The 19,991-nt window shown below is 44.9% G+C and overlaps 1 protein-coding gene across 1 annotated transcript in view; it reads left to right on the top strand.

The window, feature by feature from the left end:
* Positions 1-19,991, top strand: part of Vps53 (VPS53 subunit of GARP complex) — a 126,721-nt gene that overhangs the window by 37,736 nt on the left and 68,994 nt on the right. The window contains exons 6-8 of the mRNA XM_041665156.1: positions 485-600; positions 6,578-6,697; positions 16,345-16,423. Of these exons, the coding sequence (XP_041521090.1) occupies positions 485-600; positions 6,578-6,697; positions 16,345-16,423 (315 nt within the window). The remainder of the gene's footprint in view (positions 1-484; positions 601-6,577; positions 6,698-16,344; positions 16,424-19,991) is intronic.

The following is a 19,991-nucleotide window of genomic DNA, read 5'->3' on the forward strand; positions in this document are numbered from 1 at the left end:
ACTCACATCAGACTGCTCACAGCCATCTTAACTCCAGCTCCAGGGACCCAGTGCCCTCTTCTGGCCTCTGTGGGCCTTCGTATACATACATAGACATAAAATAAGGAAAATAAATCTTTTCTTTTTTGCTTTTTTGCCCTTAAAGACAGTGTCTCTCTACCTAGCCCTGGCTGTCCTGAAACTCACGATGTAGAACAGGCTGGCCTTGAACTCACAGAGATCTGCCTGCCTCTGCTTTGTAAGTACTGGGATTAAAGGTGTGCATGTATCACCTAGCCCAAAAATAAATCTTTAAAAAAGAGAAATAAGCAAACAAAGCATGAAAAGGGCAAATTATTGTATATTGTGAGGGTATTTTATTTTCTCTAGGGACTAACCTGAGGTTGCTTTAGATGATTTTATGTGTATGATTTTGTTAAACAGTAGCTGAAGGTTTACAGCTCCCTTACCTTCCCCCTTTCTTCCTGTTGTTTTCAATGTTTAGGTGAAGGAAATCACCCGAGATATTAAGCAGTTAGACCATGCCAAGCGCCACCTGACCACCTCAATCACGACACTGAACCACCTACATATGCTCGCTGGTGGGGTCGACTCCCTGGAGTAAGTGAGCAGTGTGAACTTTCTCAGGGGCCCATGGGAAATGCTCCACGGAAGGACAGTGACTTTATGGAGTTATTCACTTCCAAGTCAAGCCAGCCTCACCGTTCTGCCTCACTTTTGGAGCATTCATCACGAGTGTTCAGTCACTTTTGATGTTCACAACTTAAGTAAGAAAAGAGCTGGGAATGGATATAGCTGAGTGACAGAGTACCTACTTGACATGCTCAAAGCCCTGGGTTCCTCTCAAAGCCCTGGGTTCCGCTCCCAGCACTGCAAAAGACGGCAAACATCTGCTTTAATGAAAAAAAAAAGATGGGCAGGTGACCTGAGGAGGCCACAGAAAGCCCATGAGAATGACCCTGAGAAGTGGGTCATTTGGTGTGGTAGATCTAGACTAGTAAGTCAGAAGGTGATTCAGCTCAGTCACTCCCTAGGACTTCTGCCTTGGCAGCTGCTCCTCCTTCTCTTGGGTTGAGTTGTACCAAACCAAAGTGACCATTTGTAAACAAATCTTTGATGTATCATTCAACCCACTTTTTCCTGAAACCCATGTTTCCAAGATTGTAGCTTTCTGTTTAGCACATTTGGAAACAGTATTAAAAGAAGTTGCTGGTTATTTACCACAAAGCCCTGATTCAAAGCCTCCTCCTCTAGCAGTCCAGCTCCTCGGGTGGGGGTGGGGCTGTTCAGGCTGATTCCCCTGCCCTAGTCATAGTGGACAGACCAGCCATCTTCACAGAAATGCAAGTGTGGCAGAATATCCCCAGAAGGAAGGAGGAGGGGCTATACCATGTCTAGCCTCTGCTATATCATGGATGACAGAGACTCCCTGGTCCATTGCAGGACAGCCAGCCAGTGGGACTGGAAGAATCTTCCTCCTTCTCCTTCCTTCCCACCAGGCATTTTGTATTAGCAGGTAGAGATGACATTGGAGCACCATGGCTTGAACCTGAGCCTTTCCTTGAAATGTCTTGTAAGGGAAGTCTTGAATCACACAATTAATGTGAAAGCCAACCCCAGTGAAAACTTTAGACTTAATAATTGGCACTTCACTGCCATGTATAACTGTTGACTTTTTAAAAGTAATTTATTTATTTTTATTTTATGTACTGTTAGGGTCTGAGAGGAGCCCCCAAAGAAGACTTATCAGTCACGTATGCAGTAACAAGAGCACAATGCCGGGCGGTGGTGGCGCACGCCTGTAATCCCAGCACTCGGGAGGCAGAGGCAGGCGGATCTCTGTGAGTTCGAGACCAGCCTGGTCTACAGAGCTAGTTCCAGGACAGGCTCCAAAACCACAGAGAAACCTTGTCTCGAAAAAACCAAAAAAAAAAAAAAAAAAAAAACAACAAGAGCACTTTATTAATGCCAATGTTGGGGTGACATTTGGCAACCCCTAGAGAAGGTCACACCTTTTAAGCGGAGTTAAGGGATTTCCAGAGAGGAGGGATTAATCTGGGGCTGATTGGTGGAGGAAAGATTAGTATGGGGGCTGATTGGTGGAAGATCCTAATGGTTAGGATCCAGCAGCAGGGAAGGAAAAGCTATCTTTAGTTATCAGGAGACTGGGCGGGGGGGGGTGCCTGCTGAGCCAGCAGAAGGTTGTGTTTTTTGAGGACTGTCTGTTTGACTCTGTCCCTTTTTAATGAGCCGAAACTAAGGCTTAGATTTCTGTCGGCTCCTAGGAGATCCTGGTTTCCCTCCCCAAGTTTTCTCATTCCCCCTACCCCTTGAATAGTGAGTCATCTCGAATCCTGGAGATGCTTTTCCTGGATCTACAGGCTCATATTGCTGTCTCAGAACCATCAGCTGGACCGTAGAGATCTGTGATGGGCATCAGGTCTCCTGGTCGGAACCCGTGGGGCACAGAGGTGGTGTCTTCTCACAGACTTCGCACAACCGAGGCCAGAGTTGTTTCTGCACCTGAGACAGAGCTTATAAGGAGGAAAGAAATCTCTGGTCATCAAAACCAGTCAGCAGTTCTGCCCTAAGATTGGCAGAATGGGCGGTGGCCTGACATACATGATCTCAAATGGGATCAGGCCTAGGGTATAAGGAGAATTGTGAACTCTATAGAGAGCAAAGGGGAGGAGAGACACCCGATCATCACCAGTCTCAAAGGTTAGGTTGGGTAAGGTCTTCTTTAGGGTCCAGTTCATCCTTTCTACCTGGCCTGAACTTTGGGGACAATAAGCATAATGAAGTTCTCGTAGCCTTAACTAGTCTTTGTGTTACCTGAGAGATGAATGCAGGTCCGTTATCTGAGCCCAAGAGCACAGGGAGGCCATACCTCAGGATAATTTCTTCCAGTAGCTTCTTGTCCACCATGGCAGCCATCTCATGCTTAGTTGGGAAAGCCTCAGTCCATCCTGAAAAAGTATAAAAACTGGCAAATATTTATAGCCATACAGGCCTGGCTTTACCTCTGTGAAGTCAGTTTCCCAGTTGGCACCGGGCCAAGTTATTCTTTCCCAGTGTCCAGTCTCGTGACTCCACTTATTCCATTGACGAGACGGCATGTGGGACATTGGCCTACAGCTTCTGCTGTGTTGGCCTCAAGGTCAAAGACCTTAAGATGTGCTCTTTTCAAGAGGCCCTGTATTTTCCCTTCTCCCAAGTGCGTACTTTGCTGTACTTGTCGGACTGGTTGAATGACAAAGTCTGGTGAGGATCCGTTCATCGAGGGTCCTGAACCATCCTTCCTCCTTGTAAGTGTTTGTGCACAAGTTGATTCTTTGAAGATCTTGGTCAGTGTAAGCTGGAAATTCTGGCAACGTGGTGTTACCATCTTTGGTTGTGTGGCCATCAGAATGGCTGCTGTCTGGAGGGCTGCCTCCTTTGCTGCCGTGTCTGCCTGGCTGTTTCCCCTTGACATTGGGTCCTCTCCTTTCTGGTACCCAGAGCAGTGTATGACAGCTATCTCTTAGGGGCAGCCATCGGGCCTGTAAGAGGTCTAAAATCTCCTGTTTGTTTTTAGTAGTCTTTCCTTCTGCAGTCAACAATCCCCTCTCGCTGTAGATGGCACCGTGGACTTGTATCTTGGCAAACACATTCTAGCTATTGGTAAAGAGCTGCCTTAATTTTATCCAAGGCCCTTTCCATCTGTGGGATCCAATCAAGGGGAGTCTTCCTTCCCCACCTTGTGGCCTCGTACAGAGGCTGAGCTAATTCAGCAAACCCAGGGATCTAGAGCCTACATAACCCAGCAGACCCTAGGAATTCACTCACCTCTTGGCAGTTGCTAGGTCTAGAGATCCTTAGGATGGTCTCTTTTCTTGCTTTTGCCCCCCTTGAGTATGTACCCCCAGTAAGTTACCTCAGTCTGGCTGATTTGAGCCTTCTTTGCTGATACATGATACCCCAAGTCTCCCAATGTTTTAAGTAGCTCTTTAGTGGCAGCTTTGCAGGATTTCAAGGTGGCAGCTGCTATCAGGAGGTTGTCCACATACTGTAATAAACTGATGTTGGGGTGGGCTAGTCGGTACTTACCCATGTCTTCGTGGAGTGTTTCATCAAAGATGGTAGGAGAGTTCTTTAACCCTTGCACCCAGGATTGTTTTGGTGACATTTTGCCTAGGGGTTGTTTGGAATGGAGTGTTGTGCTCCCGTATCTACCAGAAAATCTACAGGTTTCTCCTCCCCTTTAGGGTTACCCAAGGCTCAGGGAGGGGCTCGATACCTGTCACCTTTAATCACTTATTTCTTTTAGTTTTAGTACTTTTACTTTTGAGCCCTGTCATTTAGGGCCTTTATTCTTTCAGTGACCCAACTCCCTACAGTAGGCACATTGGTCTTTTTGCAAACTAGGCCTATCCCTGCTTTAGGCCTTTCCCTTTACATGGTGAGTCTCCAAAGGCCAGTGCCTGTCTTCTAACCTGTGGACTGCCTGCGCTTCTAGAAGGACTTTGATGAGCCCCCGTGTCTGTCTTTTTAAAGCTTTTGTGAGCCCCTTAGTCTGTCTGTCTTCTGGGATCTCCCTATTATTGAATACTGTCTCAGCAACCACAATGAGTTCAGCCAACCCCTTACCTTTAAAACCTTTTAGTCTCTGCAACTTACAGTGGTTATCTGGTGCTGACTAGTTGACAAAAGCCAGGCTGATTGTAGACCTATTCTCTGGTGCTTCCCGATCCAAGGGTGTATAGGTCTTATAATCTTCCATCAGCCTCTCTAGGAATACTTTTGGTGTTTCTTCACACCCCTGGCGTATCTGACTAACTTTGGACAAATTTGTGGGCTACCTGTGGCAGCCCAGAGCCCTCCCCATTAGAGTCTGGTGGTAGACTTTCAGCCTCTTCCTACCTTTCTCTATGCTGAAATCCCAATTGGGTTACATCATAGGAAACCCAACATTTATGAGGTCTGTATTGGTGGCTGGTCTTCCATCTGGGCCTGGAACCAATTTCCAAGCCTCTCTTCTGATTGGCCCCTCTCCTCAGTAGTCAAGAGGACCTGGAGCTGTTGGAAACAATTATCCCACGTGGTCTGCTGAATGAAAAGGACAGAATCCATCAGGTCAACTAGCCTTGCAGGCTTCTCTGCTTTAGCCAGACATTCTTTTTTTTTTTTTTTTAAATATTTATTTATTTATTTATTACGTATACAGTATTCTTCCTGCAGGCCTCATTATAGATGGTTGTGAGCCACCATGTGGTTGCTGGGAATTGAACTCAAGACCTTTGGAAGAGCAGGCAATGCTCTTAACCGCTGAGCCATCTCTCCAGCCCTAGCCAGACATTCTTACTCAGACAATCTTCTCTTTCCTTTCTCTTCTCTTTATTATTTTAGTTTTCTGCATTTTTTTCAGATAACATGAAAACTTTTATCAAAGTCCTTCTTGTGGTTTCCTTTAGTAATCTAGAATATTGCATACCTATAATACTTTAAACAAGAAAGGCAGTGTCAGAACACTAAAGGGTTAGGGCGAAGTAACTGGCAGCAAGGACCTTGAACCATAGTGAAGAATTGGGCTCAGGAAGGAAGGGAGAGGGGAGCGCAGTAGTTACACCAGCTCGCAGGCAGAGTGCTGCCTGGCAGTCAGTATCCTGCAGGTTCTCTGTCAGGCACCCAAAGTCCTGCCATGTCCTTATCAAACATGCCTCCACCCCTTCAGACAATGAGCCCCAAGTCAGCAGCTTGGGTTTGAAAGTCCCTGGAATGCTCCAAAATAAGATTTAGGGGAAGAAGTTGAGTTTTACTGACCTGCTCCTAGGAGAAGTAGCGAGGTAACATTACAAACAGAAGACACAAAAATAACACTGACAGAAATGTACCATGAAAAAGAAACCAGGAACCAGAACGGGCTGATGGCATGTCTCCTTAGGGAGTTCTGTGGGTGCTGGGAATTGAATCTGGGTCCTCTGAAAGATCCCAGTGCTCTTAACCACAATCCTCTCGCCCGCCTGTAGCTGTTGGTTTTATCAGCATCTTTTACTTAAGTTTCATGTTACCCTTGGCAGTAGAGCAAGCCGGCCTCTCTGGTGCCATTGTTTATCATTGGCTTAAAGCTGCAGATTGTAGTTAGCTTGGAATCACAAACAGTCATCCCCTTTTGTATTCTAGAAAAATGGCTTGGTTCTCCCATGCACCACAATCCTCAGTGACATACAACGCTCCCTTAAAATCTCGCTTCTGACACAATGCCAGCTCAAACCAATAGTCTGCCCAGAGTCCCCTCTTGCCACCCAGTGAGCACCCAACAGACACATTCCTTTGTGCCCCATGGCATATAGCTTACACTGCTGTCGTAGTTTACCTTCCTTCAGTGCTTACTTGACACTCCCTTACTTGAGTGATGCCACCTGGAGAGTTGGAGTTAAGTCCTTGTCTTTTTCCTTCCCCAGTGCTCAGCACCATATATATCCAGCACTTGGGACGTTTCATTAAATCTGGCTGCTGCCTGTTTTAGAGGTCATCCCACATCTCTATCTTGTGTCTTCAGTGTTTGGTTTCTAGTTCTCAACTTCTATCCTTGCAGAGCCATGACCAGGCGCAGACAGTATGGAGAAGTTGCCAACCTCCTTCAGGGCGTGATGAATGTTCTGGAGCACTTTCACAAGTATATGGGAATCCCACAGATCCGGCAGCTTTCTGAAAGGTAAGATGTCCTTACAGACAATGCTTTTTCCATAAGAAAAGATGGCTCCACATGTTTTCCCCCTTATTCTGGTAAGCAGCTTCAAATGTTACGTGAGCTCACTCTCCGATACCCTTTAACTCGCCTTTGGAGGCTGCCTGGGTCAGAAAGTCCACTCGTGTGTATGTTAATATGCGCAGCTCTCCGTCGTCTACAGAACTTGTTGGACTAAAGCAGTTATTTTGCTCATGAAACTTGGCCAGGCTTGGGTAATAATTCATGTCTGCTCCATGCACCATCAGTTAGGGCAGCTGATGACGGGACCCGAGGAGCCATTGGCTGCTATGGCTGGCACTTGGTGTTCACTGTCACCTCAGCCAGGCTGTGGACCGGGATCCCTGTTCTCATGAGCTACTCAGGCATTCTCGTAGTGAGGCAGCTGGGGCACTGTTGTTATCCCGTCCTCTTAGGCAGGCCTGCCTGTTACGTATTTCTCTTCTCTTATGTTTCTTTATCTAACTATACAAGTAATATAAATATGCATTTTCTTTTATTTAAAAAGTCTAAACTAGATGTGGGTGGCTCACATCTATAACCCCAGGACCCAGGTGGTTGAGCTCGAGAACTGGCCTGAGTTTGAGGCCAGCCTAGGCCTTAGGATGAGAAGACAAAAAGTGAACAAACAGGTGTGTCAGAATTCCTTTAGCTTCATTTCGAATGCTCTGGCACTTCCTGGAAGGAGTAACTGCTATCAGCTTATTGGGTCTCCCTTTAGATTGTCGCCTGTCCACTACACTGTGTTTGTAGAACTGCCTCTTTCCGCGTGTGGACTGCCATAGGATAGCTTGTCCCAGGCTAGTTAGCTGTTTCCATATCCCTGAATTCCTTATTCTGATTCTCAGGAAATACCTCCTTTCACACATGTGCAAGTAGAGTAGATTCTGGGTCCTCAGGTTATATGGATTTGAAGTTTTAAGAACCATAGCTCATTTTTTTTTCCAAAAAAAAAAAAAAGCTTAATAGGTACACAGAACCATCTGGAAGTGCTTGAGGACCTGTTTCTCCATCCCTCACCAAATTAGGTGTTGTTTGTTTTCATTTTATTCAGTCTGGTAGATGAAAGTCATTACCTGCTCCCTTTAATTTTAATTTCCTCAATAACTCATGATCGACTCTTTATATTTTCTTTGTGAAGTATCTTTTTCTTTGCTTTGTTTTGTTCAGTGTCTTACTGAGCATGTAGGGTAAGGATGCAGATACTACTCCTGGCAATCACATTACTGTGATTTGAGCCAAGTAGAGGTTACCTTCAGAGCTCCCTTCTTGTCTTTATATTTTCTTAGGTTTTAGATTTATTTTTTTTCATTTTATTTGTACGAGTATTTTACCTCTGTCTATGTGTGTGCACTATGTGTGTTCCTGGTACCTGTGTTGGTCAGAAGAGGACTTTGGAAGTATAGGTAATTGTAAGCCACCGTGTGGGTGTTGGGAACTGAACCCAGGTTCAATGCAGGAAGAACAAAGTGCTCTTAACTGCTGAGCATCTCTCCAGTCTCTGTCTTTTCATTTTTGAGTAGGTTTTGTTATTTTCTCCTTTAGTCTTCTTCTACCAGGAAACCCACAGACTACCTAGTCTATCACCCACTTTCTTGTCTGACTTTTGACTTCTGTTTAAATCCTTTCATAATTTCTAAGAATTTGAGGCAGGCAGGCTGGATGGTGGTGGTGCACGCCTTTAATCCCAGCACTCAGGAGGCAGAGGCCTCTGTGAGTTCGAGGCCAGCCTGGTCTACAGAGAGAATTCCAGGACAGGTTCCAAGCAACACGGAGAAACCCTGCCTCGAAAAACCAAAAAAAAAAAAAAAAAAGAAAGAAAGAAAGAAAGAAAAAAAAGAAATGAGGTATGAGGTAGGCAGGGGAGGTTGCTTCATATGCTGGGTATACTGTCTTACAGTGGAGATGTCGAGGGATTGTTAAGGAATGTCGGAATAGGTTGGCAAAGCGCTAGGGAAATCACCACCCTTTCCCTCATCCTTCCTAACCTCTTTACACTTAGAGGTGGCTGATTGCCATATCAGACTGGGAATGTGAACAGCCAAGAATGTCCATGAGCAAGACTTGATGAGCTTAGGAAAGGACCCACGGATGGAGGAAGCAAGCCTGCTCTCAGTGGGTAGGGAGGAGCAGGAAGGGAGCACAACATGCTCTAGTCTTGGGGTGACTCAGAGTGATCTGTTGCCGTTCCTGTCTTCTGTCTTTCATCCCCCTAGCATACATGTACTGTGTGCTTACTGTAGTCTAGGCCCTGCGGATACTAAGCACATGCTCTTCCACTGAGCCATAGCCCAGCCCTTCCAGCCCCCCCCCCCCCAATTTTTCTGATCCATAGTTAGATTGATATGGCAGTGCAGGCCCGTGGCCACTGAGAGCAGCTGTATTTGACTTTAGATTTTAAGAGCCTGCACCTAAGAGAGATCTCACCATATTTATCTTTCTGTGTCTGGTTTATTTCATTTACTCTTAAGTCCTCCAGGTTTATCCATGTTGTTGCAGATGTCAGCATCTTCTTTTAAAAAGCTCTTTAAAAGCTGGATAAAATCCCACTGCATGTATGCACCACAGTTCTTTAACCCATATTTGTCCATCAAAAGACACGTTTGTTTCTGTGTCTTAGCTGTTACAAACTTATTGCTGTGAACCAGGCAGGGCAGCTATCTGTAAAGAGGGCGGATTTCATCTCCTTTGGGTAGATTCATTTGGGAGTTTTTGAGAACTTCATATCATTTTCTGTAATAGCCTCACACTTAAGGTCTCTGCCAGTTGTATTAAAGTGTTCCCATCCCACACCCTCATCAACACTCACCGTTTTTCCTTTCAAGGTTAGTCATTCTGGTGGCCTGTAGTCTCAGATTTGGAGGCAAAGATGGGAGGGTCAGAATTCGCTACAAGTGAGACTTTATCTCAGCGAGGCTGGTTTTCCTAAATTTATTTGTGTGTATGTCTGTGTGAGTGTATGTGCACATGCATGTGTGGGTACTTGTTGGATCCCTTAGAACTGGAATTAATGATGAGCTGCCCAGAATGGGTGCTGGGATCTGAGCTCAGTCCTCATGACTGAGCAGCAAGTGCTCTTAACCACTGAGCTATCTCTCCAGCCCCTCATTGGTTTTAATTTTTATTTATTTGCTTATTTATTTGTTTGGTTTTGGTTTTTTTCCTATTTACTAATTTTTTTTGTTGCCTTTATTGTGCTATACATTTTTCTCCGCTCCTCTCTTTTCCTCCCCTTCCCCCTTTTACCCTCTTCCACGACCCCCATGTTCCCAGTTTACTCATGAGATCTTGTACTTTTCTCTTTTCTGTTTAGATCCTGGTTTTGGTTTTTTTGAACAGGGTCTCTCTATGTAGTTCAGCCAGGAACTTGCTTTGTAGACCAGGCTGACCTCGAACTCACAGACATCCGCCTGCCTCTGCTTCCCAAGTGCTGGAATTAAAGGCATGCAGCACCACAACTGGCTTCTTTTTTGGGATTTTGTCTTGCACATCTCTGGAGATGAAGTAATGTTGGACATTTTTTTCATATACCCTATTGATTTTTTATGTCTGCCTTGAAAACAGTGCCTATTTAGATCATTTGTCTGGTTTTAAGAATTACATTTATTTTATTTTGAGGTTGGTGGTGTTTGTGAGTCATGGCATGCAACAGAGGCCAGAGGATAACTTTTGGGAGTCAATCCTCTTCTTCCATAGTGTGAGTTCCTTGGGTAGGACTCAGATTCTTGGGTTTGTGTCAGAAACCTTTTCCTAAATGACTGACAGGCCTCTGTCTGTCTGTCTCTCTTTTTCCTTCCTCCCTTCTTCCTTCCTTTTTTTTTTTTTAAAGACAGGGTCTTAGAAATTCCAGGATAGCCTCAGACTCTCTATGTAACTGAATATGATCTTGATTTTCTGATCCTTCCCCCCAGCACCTTCTGAGTGCTGCAACTCAGACCTGTGCTCCCACGCCTGGTCATGAGGTGCTGGAGCCTGAACCCAGGAGCAGCTGGCTATTCAGGCACTCCACCCACCAAGTATATCTGACCCCATTTGTTGTCTTTATTTGGTCATACCCAAGCTCTTTCTATATTTTGGATACTAACCTTAGTGAGCTATGCAGTTCCCAATGTTTTCTCCTGATTCTTTGGCTGCCTGTTCATTTTGTGGATTCTCACCTTTGCTGCACACAAGCTCTCTTTACTTTGAGACAATTCTATTGCTTTGTTCTTTTTCCTTTTTGCCTGTGTTCTTGGTGTACTATTTACTTTTCCAAAAAAAAAAAAATGTTGGTTTTTTTTTCAGGCTGGAAAGTTGGCTCAGTGATTAAGAGCATTTATTGCTCTTGCAGATGACCTAGGTTCAATTTCAAGTACCCACATGGCAACTCATACCAAGTATGCATTTGGTGCACAGATAAACATGCAAAAATAAAGAAAAAAAGGAAAACATGTACACACAATAACAATAGACTAAATAAATCTTTAATTTCTCAAAGGTATAGTTTTATAAATTCGAAGAGACTTAGGACTGTTGAGTGACATTTTCTTAAAACAGTGGTTCTCAACCTTCCTAATGCTACATCCCCTTAATACAGTTCTTCATATTGTGATGACCCAACCATAAAATTATTTTCATTGCAGCTTTATAACTGTAATTTTGCTAGTGTTATAATTGTAATGTAAATTTCCAATGGTCTTAAGCAACCCCAGTGAAAGGATTATTTGACAACCCCTGAAGGGGTCTTGACCCACAGGTTGAGAACCATGTCTTAAAGCGAGGGCTGGAGGGAAGGAGCCCTTTAATCCATCCTGCAAACTTTGAGTTTGTTCTTAGTTTAAACCTGTGTTTGTGATAGTCTGTCAGCACAGCACGCCCTAGTCTGCAGCTCCAAGAGGAATGCGGTGGGAGAGCTGCTTGCTTGCAGTGCTCCGCTGCCGTCAGCTTTCAAAGAGGTGCTAACATTTGGAGCCAACTCCAGACTTCCTATTTTTAGCATCATTCTGGTGAATTGTCCTCCCTTATGTTTATATAGTGATGGTGGAACCATCTGGAAATAATCGAAATAGCTGTTCAGAGGGAGGCAGGAAAGCTGAGTGACCCTGTGCATTGCTCAGTGTAATGCCTTCTGTCTATAAATTGCAGAAGTCATATGCAGGGTTGCATTCTCCAGTCTTTGCCTGTACATTTGAAGTATGAAGTTTATGGGTCTTGATTTGCTATTTCTTTCAACTACCCTTCTGGCAAATGCCTAGATATTTATGTAGTATTAAAGGAAAGATTTTTTTCTTTAATATCTTTACATTTCAAATTCTCTTGGCTTAAGCATATCTATGAAAGCAAATGCTTCTAGTCAGTCAGTATTTCCTAAGAAAGAATGGGAGATTCTTGCATTTCTTTATAAAAACAAAACAAAACTTTGAAATCCTTAAGTTCCCCCCCACCCGCCCCCAGAGCTATGTCTAACCTCTTACTTGAGAGAGAAGCCTGGCAGGTTGGGAAGTCACATGATGTGGTAGGAAAAAGAATGGAGAGGTCTGACTAGTGTTTGACAGTTCTGTCTGGGCCTCCTCAGATTAAGCTGTGAGGGCCACATTACAGGATCTCAGTGCCTCCGGCCAGGTCTCTGTGTCATTCTAGGCTGAGAGTCTTGGTAGCACTATTACATTGTAGTGTTTGACTAATCCCTTCCATTCTGTGAAGGCATCAGGTGGGGGTCAGTCCACTTATTTCAGGGCCGTGGAGAGGATTTCCTAGACTGTCAGAAGATAATGGATATACCCTGCTATTTCCTGCTATTCTTTTCTGTAAAACTCTACTTTTCCTACTTTGTTGTCCTTCTGTCACCACTGCTTCCTTTTTTGTTATTGTTGGGTTTTTTTGTTTTGTTTTGTTTTTCAAGACAGAGTTTTTCTGTAGCTTTGGAGCCTGTCCTGGAACTCACTGTGTAGACCAGGTTGGCCTCAAACTCATAGAGATCTGCCTGCCTCTGCCTCCTGAGTGCCAGGAGTAAAGGCGGGCACCACCACACTCAGCTGCTGGAAGGACCTTTTAATCCTTCCTGCTGCACATTAGTTGGTGGGCTGATGATGAGTCTGTCGGCTTATTTCTAGGATCCTGTGTAGACAATTGATTGTTGCGTTAGTTTCTATTACTGTGAGGAAATAACAAAGAAAAGCAGCTTAAAAGAGGTAATGGTTGCTGGACTAGTGATGTGATGCATGTTTTTAGTCCCAGCACTCTGAGCCAGAGGCAGGTAGATCTCTTTGAGTTTGAGGTCAACTTGATAGGGCGCCACTCTGTTGTAATAAAAGCAGCGGGCCGCTTCCCGCCACCCGGCTAGCTTTACCCAAAATAATTACACGGAAACTGTATTCTTTTAAACACTGCCTGGCCCATTAGTTCCAGCCTCTTATTGGCTAGCTCTTACATATTAATCTAACCCATTTCTAATAATCTGTGTAGCCCACGAGGTGGCTTACCAGGGAAGATCATAACCTGCGTCTGTCTGGAGTGGGAGAATCATGGCGACTCTGACTCAGCTTCTTTCTCCCAGCATTCTGTTCTGTTTACTCCGCCTACCTAATTTTATGTCCTATTAAAGGGCCAAGGCAGTCTCTTTATTTAACCAATGAAATTAACATAAAACAGAAGACTCTCCCCCATCACTGATATACATAGCAAGTTACAGACCAGCAAAGGCTACTTGGAGACCCTATCTCAAAAAAAGAAAAGAAGAAGTAAGGCTTATTTTGTTTCATGGTTTCAGTCCATGGTCACTGACTATGATGCTTCTGGGCAACATAGATAAGGCAGAGCATCATGTAGGGAGTGCATGGTAGAGCAGGGTGGCTCACCAAGGATCTGAGAACAAAATACACGCCCATTTTACTGGCTCAGCCTGACATGCCCACCCCAGCCAGAGACAGACTTCTTCAAACCATGCTCCATTTCCCTGCTCCATCATTTCTCAATAACCCCATCAACGATGAATCTCTCAGTGGTTTAGTTCGGTGGTGAAGTTCATCTTCATGGTCCAATCACCTCTCAGTAACACCACCTGAAGACTAAGCCCTCAACACAGGAGCCTTTTGTTACTCATTCATAAGCTGTAACCATTATAGAAGCTGTGGCTCAGCAGAAAATATCTGTGTATGTGATCTCTCTTTGTCAGTAATGTCTCTAGGGGATAGCTGCTCCTTCATCTCAGTCACTGGGAGACAACCATGGCTGCAAACAGTTCTAGGCGGAAGCTTATTTTTCTGCCCTAATGTTAATGATAAATCCCTCTTGCTACCACTTGTAAAAGTGAGTACTGTTGCCAGCTAAAACAGTAAGCTGGTTGTTGTGAAATTATCAGTACTGGAAACACACTGAAGTCCTCTAGCACAGGCCTCTATCCTCACCCCCTTCTCCTTCCCTCCCTCCCTCCCTCCCTCCCTCCCTCCCTCCCTCCCTCCTTCCCTCTTTATGTATATTTGCCCTCAGAGGCCAGAAAAGACTGTCAACTCCCCTGGAATCATAGTTACAGACAGTTGTGAGTCACCTGGTATGGGTCCTAGGAACCAACTTTGGTCCTCTGGAAGAGCAGCAGTTTCTTAACTGCTGAACCATCTCTCCAGCCCCTTTCACAATGGTTCTTAGTTGTGGCCCACTTAGAGGAAGTAACTTATTACATGCAGTTTTTTAGTGGCACAGCTAAGTCTATCTGGTCTCAAAGGTAACTTTAAACATTAGAAATCATTACAGATGGGAACCTGGAATTCCCTTTCCTTTGTACTCCAGTGCCAAGACCGTATGTACTTTGGTTGTCTTTCCAGCCACTGTAAGAACATAGAGGTTGGGACTGTAGTAGAGTAGAGTGGAGGTAGCAGAGAAAGAGCTGAGCCCAGCAGCCTCATGGAGGGTCAGTGGCCCTGACCATGCATACATCTGGTCAGGGGTGGGCCTCACCTACAGGATTTGTCCTGTGCCTCAAGAAAGAACTGGTGCTGTCTTTGCAGTTCCAAGAAGAGGGTCAGAACAGAGGGGCGTGAGCATCCGGATCTCTGCCTTGTGACCAGGCCCACCGGAGACAGCCTGCTGGCTCACTCTGGGGAGTGGCAAGATGCTCCGAGGAGCAGTTTTATGAAAGCGCATTCTTTTCTCTCACATCAGACTTCACACTCAGGAGGTTTCCAGACGTCTCCTGGGCAACTCCAGGTGGGGGTGGGGTGGATTCCAGCATTGCCTTATCTTGAACACAAACTTAAAAGAATACAAACTCACCTGTAGTAACGGTTTGGAACATTTGAAGACAGTGGAAAACCCTGGAAAGTATTTGGGATCAGACTTGATTATAACTATGGCACAGGAAGAAACTGAGTGTTCTGGGTCATGTCTATGCTCTCGTTAAAACATAAGATCTCAGCCACTTGCCAGGTTCTCCTCAATAGCCAAAGAACTTGTGGTTTTAGATTGTTCACTATTTCTAGAAACTTTATAAAATCGATCCAGAAGTTGCAGGGTGGAGTTCAAGCAAGGAGGCATGCTGTTTCATGGTGCTTTTGGCAAAGCACACCTTTACGTCAGGCTCAGGGAGGTCCAGAGCTGCCCAGGAGCCTGGACAAGCCGGGCGTCACTAGCAGAGGCAGCTGGCGGGTACAAGGAGGACACAATGGCAGCGCTTGCTGATGTGCACTTCCTGTTTCAGCCGAGCTGCTTCTCCTTTTCTCCTTTCAGTCAGGCTGGCTGTTTCTTGAGCACCAGCATTGGTCCTGCAGATCCATCAAGAAGCAGCCCACCCCAGCCCTCTACGCGTTTTCCCTCACATTCTCCTGAAGCTCCATCTCCACCCAGTGTACATCACTTGTTTGGCCTGTCTTGTCTTGTTTTGCTGTGTGAGAGAGACATGGTCTTGAAGTACATTTCCTTGGTCAGGCTTTCAACTTGCGACCCTCCTGCCTCGGCTTTTTCAGTGCTGGGATTACAGATGGTGCCCTTTGCTCTTAAACAATAGTTTATTGATCAACTGGCTCTTTTTCTTTCACCTTAGAGATTTCTTTTTGTAATTTGCTTTAAATATTAGGTTTCTGAATTAAAATATAAGAAGCAAATATAAAGTCACTCTGAAACAGTCTGAACCACTCTTCCCACTCTGTGCCTGTAGGATGGGAAACAGTTGTTTTAGTAATCTGACAGATTTATGTACGCTTGGGGTGCTGGTATATAATATTTCCCTGCAGTATAACCACCCCCAAATGAAATTTTGTGAGGCTCAGCATATATACATATACATATATATATACATATATGTATACACAGTAGGTAAAGGTGACCTAGAACTGTATCCTGAAGGGCTGAGAGCATAGCTCAGTGGCAGAGCACTTACCTCTCATGTTCAAGGTCATAGGTTCAATCCTTAGCACTGCAAAAAAAAAAAAAATCCATTCTGAGATGCCTGTATCCCTGCTTCTGTGTAACCTCTCTTGCTTCTGCGTGACCTCTCTTACCTAGCTGTACATCTCTTTTCCTTCTTTCCCAGGTGATCACCTACGGAGTCCTAGAGACTTTAACAGTTCCTGACCCCGTGGATCCATTGTATACAGGAATTTGAAAATGTTGTCAGTTGTTAATACAGTCCCTTTTTCCCCCAGGGTGAAGGCTGCGCAGACTGAGCTAGGACAGCAGATCCTGGCTGATTTTGAAGAGGCGTTTCCTTCACAGGGTACCAAGGTACTGGTCTGCGTTTTCCCTCCAGTCTTTAGTTTTCCCACTGCTCATACTCCATCTGGTAGTGTGAGATGTGTGAGTGGTGATGCACGTGGTTTGATCCCAGAGGTGCTGGCTGGCACAGGCCAGCTGTCTGCCGACTCTGTTTTAAGTATCACGATGCAATGCTGACCATTGATCTGTGTCCTTCCAGCCTCAGAAAGAGGACTTGGGCCAGGAGTGTAATTTGGGTGGTAGAGTACCTACCTAAGCTCGCATGAAACCTGAATTTGATCACTAGCCTACATAAATTGGGTATGGTGATGCATGTCTGTAATCTAAGCCCTAGAAAGATGGAGGCAAGAGAATCACAAGTTCATCCTTGCCTACATACTGAGCTTGAGGCCAGCCTGGGCTACATGAGATCCTCCCTCTGAGGGAAAAAAATATGAGGATTCTTTTGGTTTAATTTAATGTTTGTCAAATCTTGCATTTTATCTGCTCTATAAATTCACATTTTTCCCTCATAGCTGTGCTTAAAAAAAACAAAAAACCTTCAAACCACAGTGTTTTTTAGAATTGTTACATAACACTGGCTTTGGTTTGGTGAGTAGACAACTGGGAGGCGTGTCTAGGAGCTTATGTAACTCATGACACAATCCAGAGATCACTTTTAACGATGGGAATCCTCTTCTCTGGGATCTTCGAGCTCGCTGGTGGTGGAGCTGTCTCTGTTGTGTCTGCGAGGCCTTCGCTTTCACTTGGGAGCTGTTGGGTGGATATCTCACACAGGCTTCCCTCCCTTGGCTGCCATTGTGCTGGGAAACTGCTGTTAGCTCCATCCTTCACATTGCAGCAGATGTCATCTTAATGCCTTGCATGTGTCGGGGAGGGCAGAGCCCGCAGAAGCTTGTTTTCTCTATTATTTGAGCTGTTTCAAGAGAAAGCATTGTTGAAGGCAGAAGCGAAGCCGAGCACATGGCCAGCAGCATTCCTCACCGGGCTATGTGGGTGGAGATGGGGATGGATATACATTCACTCGTGAGCCAAGGAGCATTTCCTGCATTTGCTCCAGAATTCAATAACTGGAAATATCTTAATCGCTTTTCCTTTGTGCTCTGTATTAGGAAGTAGGTGGGGATGGCAACCCTGGCTCTGATAGACTGCTTTCTGTAGGCGACCAGCTCCTAACCTTAATGCCTTTGTGTTTTCCAGCTGACTGCCAGGAATCTGATAATCATTTGTGAAGCACTTTGCTTCTTTTAGTCACCTGATGTAACTCAGGAAAGGCATAGATTGGAAAGCCATTATTCCTCATGGCCCTCTGAGGAAAACGAAGTTCTCAGAAGCAAAAAGGGATTGCCTGGCTGGTGGCTGCTATTTTAGACTAGTGCTAGTTGTAAATAGTAGACTTCCCAGGCAACTGCTTTCGTGTGCTCGCTGCCCCATCCCATTGCACGGTGTTTCAGAAGGATGTGGGTGAAGGGTCTTTACTGTTTGCCCATCATCTGACTATGGCCTGCTTTCTACCTTTCTCCCAGGTCCCAGGGGGCATATGAAGTTAAAAGGGTTTAACGACCCGACTTCCTTTTCTGACTGTTACTTAATGGGATATTGTTAAGTTTTCTTTTTCCGTTTTTAAAGACTATTGATTTTTCTAAAAGGCCTTGTGTTTGAAAATCCTGGTTTGAAAATTTGAACCAAAACTTTTTTTTTAAAGTATTGATTAGTGGTGTGCCTGTCATGCCAGCCAGCATCCTAGAGATTGAGGCAGGAGGATCATGAGTTAGCTCAGACTATACAGCAAGGTCTATGCCAGTCTGAGCTACACAGGAAATATTCTTCCTTAAGAAAAAAAATTAATTAACAATTTAAAATGAAATATCCAAATGTGGTGGTTTGAAGGAGAATGGTCCCCATAGGCTCATGTGTTTGAATACTGGTCCCTGGTTGGTGGAAGTGTTGTGAAGGATTAGGAGGTGTGACCTTGTTGGAGGAGATGTGCCCACTGGGTGAGGGTTTTGTGGTTTCAAAAGTTCGTGCCATTCCTGGCTCCCTCTTCACCTCCTGCTTTTGAATGAGGATGTAAAGTCTCCTGCTCCAGTGCCGGGCCTTCCTACCTGCTGCCATGCTGGAGCCATGAACACCAATCAGCTCTCTCTTCTCTGAGTTCCCTTGTTTATGGCGTCTCTTCACAACAATAGAAAAGTAACTAAGACACCAAGATAATTTAGTAACTTTTTTTTTTTTTGTAAATGAGAAAATTTGAACCTCTGAACCTCTATGTTTTGGTGTCCATGACTTGTCAGTGAGTTCAAGCATTTTCATCCTGAACCCAGAGTTAAACATTCTGTGTATTCAGAGGGCAGCAGGGTTCAGAGTAGAGCAGGTCACATTGTAACAGTTTGGGTCTAGGCACCTTGTCTGATATTTGAACATCAATTGAGATGGACAGACTTGATAGAAACAAACAATCAGGAAGGCTTTGGAAGAACTTCTGCTCATCCTGATTTAAGCCAATTGCTTTTCAGGTGAGGCTGAGTAACTTCTGCCAAGTCACCAGGCTATGTAGTAAACCAAGAGCTTCCAAGGGTTCTTTGTACTATAGGGATCCTGGTCAGCACATATATTCAGTGATGCATTAGCAGCAGGTCAATGAGATGCAGTTGCTCTGGTAGTAAACAAGGCCCTTCTTAGCTGCTGTATCCTTACAGCCCTTCCCCACCTCCACCCTTCAGGTCAGGGAACCAGTGTCTCAGTATTTCACCTTTGGCAGTCTGTCTGGGTGATTGGCCATCAGTGAAACGAGTCTGGTGGTTTGGAATTTAGTGTGAGTTTTTTAAACCACCACCCTCTTTGTCGCAATTATAGCTCTTTTTTTTTTTTTTTTTTTTTTTTTTTGGTTTATCAAGGCAGGATTTCTCAGTAGCTTTGGAGCCTGTCCTGGAACTAGCTCTTGTATGCCAGGCTGGTCTCGAACTCACTGAGATCTGCCTGTCCCTGCCTCCCAAGTGCTGGGATTAAAGGCGTGCACCACCACTGCCTGGCCGCAATTATAGCTCTTTAAGAACAGGAATAACAGCTGGGCATAGTAGGGCATGCCTGTGATCCCAGCACTTGGCAAGCTGAAGGAGAAGGACCCTGAGTTTGAGGCCAGCCTGGGCTACATAGCAAGGCCTTGTCTCAAAGCTGGCAAGCAGGCAGGCCAGCTAGCAATAGCAGACAAAACAACAGGGAGCCTAGGAAGGTTGGAAGCAGGAAAAATGGTACATGAGAGCCACAATGACTTTGGGGACCCTTCAATATAATCTCTGTTGTCATTCTGGCTTTTTAGGTCATTTCGGTTTTGCTACACGGAAAGTAAAATTTCCTGTGATCTTTGCTGGCTCTGTTTTCTTGAATGTCTCACTGTTGAGTCACAGGCTGGCTTTTAGGTTGGCTACTGTTCTTTTCTCGAAGAACCGGTGACTAAGATATCAATCTACTGAAGCAAGACTGGATGTCCAAGGAGAGGAGTACTAACTCCCTTGTGAGAGACAAGGAAGAAGCAGCTGTTACAGGCCAGGAGAGAGAGGTGCAGGTACTTCTGCTG

The sequence above is a fragment of the Microtus oregoni genome, unplaced genomic scaffold (assembly GCF_018167655.1).
Source record: "Microtus oregoni isolate MIOR12 unplaced genomic scaffold, Mior012 000015F_ref0000493, whole genome shotgun sequence".
Classification (NCBI taxonomy): domain Eukaryota; kingdom Metazoa; phylum Chordata; class Mammalia; order Rodentia; family Cricetidae; genus Microtus; species Microtus oregoni.